Source organism: Oryzias melastigma, linkage group LG5, assembly GCF_002922805.2.
Source record: "Oryzias melastigma strain HK-1 linkage group LG5, ASM292280v2, whole genome shotgun sequence".
Taxonomy (NCBI): Eukaryota; Metazoa; Chordata; class Actinopteri; order Beloniformes; family Adrianichthyidae; genus Oryzias; species Oryzias melastigma.
This window is the reverse complement of record NC_050516.1, coordinates 25,799,929-25,805,006: the sequence shown is the minus strand read 5'-3', so window position 1 is coordinate 25,805,006 and position 5,078 is coordinate 25,799,929. Positions and strand designations below refer to the sequence as shown.

Genomic DNA, 5,078 nt, shown 5'->3' with positions numbered 1-5,078 from the left:
TGAAAGAACACAGATTTGTTTGAAAATTAGAACTTCTTTTTGCTGTTTAAGGGGGCTTAAATGCTTTAGATTTAATCATCTTGGAGTAAAAATTCCTTTTTAAACAAACTTCACATAATAAAACCATGATTTGTGTTGGGAATCCCAGACGAAAAAGTTTTGAAAGTTTGTAAAATAACTTTTCAAAATTAAAATAATATTACAGTATTATTAGACTAAGTAGTTTGAGGTTTGAACATTTTTTGCAACTCCTTGAGTTGCTTAAAAAACAGAAAGCTGATTGGCTGTGGCGACCCCTGATGTGTAGAAAGGTGAACAACAACAACCTTCAGTCAGAATGCTAGAATTCAGGACTGCAGTAAACCAAAATTCTGTGTTTGGATGTGGAAAAGAAGTGTATGCTACCTTGATACAAGGAGGTAGAACATTCCCAGAGACATTAGTGAGATTCCGATGTGAAAGGAAACTCCTACAGCTCCATACTCCTTGAAGACCTTCTTAAGCTGCTGAGTCTTGTTAGGTTTTCCTTCTTCAGGCTCCGGCATTTCCTCAGGACTTTTCTCAGGGGTTGAGGTAGATGTGTCTTTCTATAGATAAAAAAAAGAAAAAAGGTAAATGAGAAATTTTGTCACAGTCCTCAATGCAAACACACACACAGCCTCTTATAAGAACACAAACACACATTGGGCGTTTGTGACCTCCTGACACTTCACTGCAGAAAGGGAACACGCACCACACTCTGCAGCAGGACGACAAAGGAGTACCAGCTCAATAAAATAGACAACAGACGTAACAGAATTGTTGGAGACTGGTGGAAACAGATGTAAACTTAAATGTGTTGTGTCAGCAACACACACTTTGTACAAAATGAACACAATTAAAGGGGAATGAAAATTTCCACAAAAGAAGATACTTTGCTGCTTTGATAGAACTCAGCTGCATTTTACTGTAGAGCTACTGAATAATTTGATTTAATTTCACAAAAATAAAATTTAGTTTGATTTCTAAATCAATACAATTACATTTAAATATATATATATATATATATATATATATATTATATATATATTAATCTTTCAAAGATCCATCCAAAATTTAGTTAAAATGTGACTGAACAAAAGTGAAAATTTACTTAAAAATATAGATTATAATAATGGAAAACTAAAAGATACACTTTTTTACCTTAAAAATATAAGACAGCTTTAAAATTAAACTGATTTATGGAATAAAAAGTTGATTTTTCTTTTTCTTATTGAGAATCACTTCACTTAAAGTCCCACGCCGCTCATCATTTTGCTCCGTTTTCAAAGCGTTCCCAGCGGTCTTTTAATAATGGTTATGTCGTTTTTAGGCAAAATAAAGAAACGTGGTCAGTTTTTAGGACATAGTTTCTGCAGAGCAACAACAGCTCATTACAAATTTGCCTCTGAGTTGTGGACAGGAATGTGGCCATGAAAGAGCCTGGCCTCTTCCCATCAGCCACGTTTACGAGCTCTCCCACTAGCTTACAGCCCCTCACACCCCTAACCTAACTATAGCGGTGCAACAGAAAAAGGCAAGCACAACTGAAGTTATCCATCCGTGCAGTTATGAGTCAGATACCAGCTCAGACGAGGAAAATGAAGACGTACTTGGATCTAATTGTCTACACGTGGGTACATCAGAAAGGGATGGAGCATTAAGCTTGTGCCCATTATATTTTCTATAAAACAAATATGATCTTTATCAAACTGTAATTTTTCCTTTGGTCCTGACTCACAACAATTTGATTAAGAAAATAGTAATGCAATTTAAATCTTAATTTTCTCTGTAAATGTCCTTCATTATCAGAAAAAAATGTAACAAAAATCATGTTAAAAACAACAAAAACATTTTTTTTATCTTTAATCAATTTTTAAAGCCAACTTGTCAAACTCAATCAAAACAAATATTAATCATCTTCTATATTAAGGTCAAGTTCTTCAAACTTTTCAACTTAAAATCTATAGTTCGTGATTGAGAAAATGGTGACAGAGGTCAAACAATTTTCCTCAAATAATTTGGCATGTCATGGTCTAAATATTAGACATTGATATATTACAGTAGAGCCCTGTAGAGCTCCCCCAGGTCTGCTGAGGGTGATACCTCTTTCGTTTAATGCCAGCTGCTCTCCCCTTCTTTTGTTTCTAGCTCGGTCTCAGCTAAAGGATGTTATCTGACGCTTGTGTTTTTGAGCACGCTGCACAAATATGTGCTCTACCAGGAAGAAATGCTATCTTCCTCTGAGCAAACAGGAAAAACTTGAGGGATATTTTTAGACTAAACTATTGACTGTAATGTTTGCAGAAACAAAACAGTGCGAGTATCACAATCCTGACAGTTTGTACATTTTATAGTTAGCATATCTATTTTCATTTATTTTTTTAAATCTTTTTTTGCATTTAGAAGTCAGTGTTCAAAAATGTATTACTTGTGTTTGCAGGAGATGAGTTTTTTTTCTTGGAATTTCAAAACAAAATTATCAGGATTTGAGAAGCTTTACAAAAAAAACGGATTTTGGTACAATATATCAATGCTGCAAATTATTAATGAAACATTTTTTAATGTATTTTATCTTTATAACCCCTTTTACATTTTTATTAACATTTATAAATGTTTGGTTAATTTTTCAAAGTTTATCAACAAGTTTTTTTTAATTATTTGTGTGTGTTTGCAGCTTTTTTGTTGACTTTGTGAGTGAATCTAAGTAATTATTAACAGTCCACTAAGGTTTATGACTTTAAATTGTATCAACAAGCTAAATGATATTAAAAACATGACTGAATAACAAGGTGACATGAGGCTTTTTAAAAGCTGACTGTTGGTCATCAGAGCTTTTTTAGTTTGGTTTTGCTGCACTGACACGCTGACTGTCTCCTTTGTGGGAACAGAGTCAGGCCATTAGACAGGAGAAGAGAAATGACGCTGAAGGAAAAAGCTGATCCTTTCTCTTTGCTTCCATTTGTCTCGCTTCGTTTTGGCCGGAACCTCCTGGAGCCGCAGCCTGGCTGCAAAGTTGCCATCAATAGACAATGGAAGAGTCCAGGGTGGGTGACGGAGCAGGCCTTTGCTTTTGGAAGCAAGACAGGTCAAGCTGGAAGTGAAGGCGGGCAGTCCCGTGGGAGGGTCGTGTGAGCGGTGCAGCTGATGGGAGTCGTGCCAGCCAGGGTGCATGGGAGGGGAACAGTGGGACTGCTGTGTCAGATACCAGCTTTTCAGAGCCATTAAAACACATGCCAAGTCACAGAGGCATGCAGGCGGAGACAAAGCCTCCCTCATTATGTACACAAACAGACGCGGAGCGGGAGGGAAATGGTGAAGTGGCCACTCCCATCTGTCAGGACTGAAGCAAAGAGAAAGTCAAACTGAACCACAGCAGGCTGTCTGCTGCAATAAAACTAGTCATTTATGTTAAGGTTCAAAAGATAATGAGTTTGTTTGTCTATTTAGTTTCCTTACTGGTATACAGGACAACATCGCAACATTCACGACAGTTGAAGTTAGGCCTCTGGCAGCAACGTGGCGGGACTCATCCCAAGTCAACACTTAGTAGAACATGTCTCATAACGACAAGAACTATGAGGATGACTGAACATTTAACACAAGCGGATTCACATGAGATCTTGTTGTTGTTTTGGTCGTAGTGTCGAGATGCTTAAAGAGGCTCAGTGTGCTGTGCTGCCAAATAGTGGTCGGGGCTTCAGGTGGAAAACGAAAGTAAGACGCTAAAGGACACTCATAAATAATTGATTAAATATCGTCTTGTCAGCATTTTAAATTGATAAAAGTATCACCAAATGAAATATTTACTTTTTCCCAGAATCCTTAGTAGTAAACAGGTACACCTGCATATTAAAGGGACAGCAGACGTGTCTTGTGACTCGTACAACCACCTTAAAGGAAATCATGGAAATGGAACGTACCATTGTCCTGCATGAGGTGAATGAACTATCAGGAAGNNNTGATTAAATATCGTCTTGTCAGCATTTTAAAGCGATAAAAGTATCACCAAATGAAATTTTGCTTTTTCCCAGAATCCCTAGTAGTAAACAGGTACATCTGCATCTTAAAGGGACAGCAGACGCGTCTTGTGACTCGTACAACCACCTTAAAGGAAATCATGGAAATGGAACGTACCATTGTCCTGCATGAGGTGAATGAACTATCAGGAAGTATTTGTAAGGGCTGCACGGTGGTGCAGCAGTGGGCAGCGCTCTCGCCTCACAGCAGGAAGCATGCAGCTCAAGTCCCGACTGGGACCTTTCTGTGAGGAGTTTTTGCATGTTCTCCCTGTGTTTTCTCCAGCTTCCTCCCACCATCCAAAAACATGCCTCATAGGTTCATTGGTGACTCTACAATCTCCCTAGGTGTGAATGTGAGTGTGGTTGTGGCCCTATGACGGGATGTCCAGGGTGTTCTTGGCCTTCTCTCAACAGTAACCAGGTTAGACTCCAGTCACTAAATATAAATCTAAAAATAACAATTCACTGGTGAGCTGCGTCTAAAATTAAATGTTATTTCTGTTTCTATTTTTTTTATTACACTTACATAGATTTAAAAAATAAAACATCTTAAAAATAAGTTCATGTTACATGAACTTTAGATAAGTTTGGGTGACCTCTGACCTTTTCCAGTTCAAAGATCAGTAATTTTGCTAAAAATGCTGCAGATTTGGTTATTAGTTCAAAATGTGACAAGATTTGTTTAAAAATGTGTAAGTTGATTTTTCTTCAACATTACATAATTAATAAACATGGTAAAACATAGTGAAAATGGGACATTTTTCCCATGAAATGTAAGTGATCATCTGAAAATGTAACAATTACTGAGATTAATAAAGTGCTGAATATTGATATCTGTTTCCTAGCTTGTTGTCATTGTTGATAATTATGGTGAGAAATTTGTATCTTTACATAGAGGAGTATCATTATTCATTATTAGTAATGTATAGCTTAATGCAAACTAAGCTAATTTGTTATTTCAAAATAGTAGCCCTGTGTATGACTCAGTACCCATGAAGTAGCTCTCAGTCTCAAAAAGGTTGGTGACCCCTGTGGGAT

General features: G+C 37.0%; 1 protein-coding gene across 1 annotated transcript in view; it reads right to left on the bottom strand.

The window, feature by feature from the left end:
- Positions 1 to 5,078, bottom strand: part of fam210b (family with sequence similarity 210 member B) — a 10,865-nt gene that overhangs the window by 2,091 nt on the left and 3,696 nt on the right. The window contains exon 2 of the mRNA XM_024270147.2: positions 406 to 587. Coding sequence (XP_024125915.1) covers positions 406 to 587 — 182 coding nt within the window. The remainder of the gene's footprint in view (positions 1 to 405; positions 588 to 5,078) is intronic.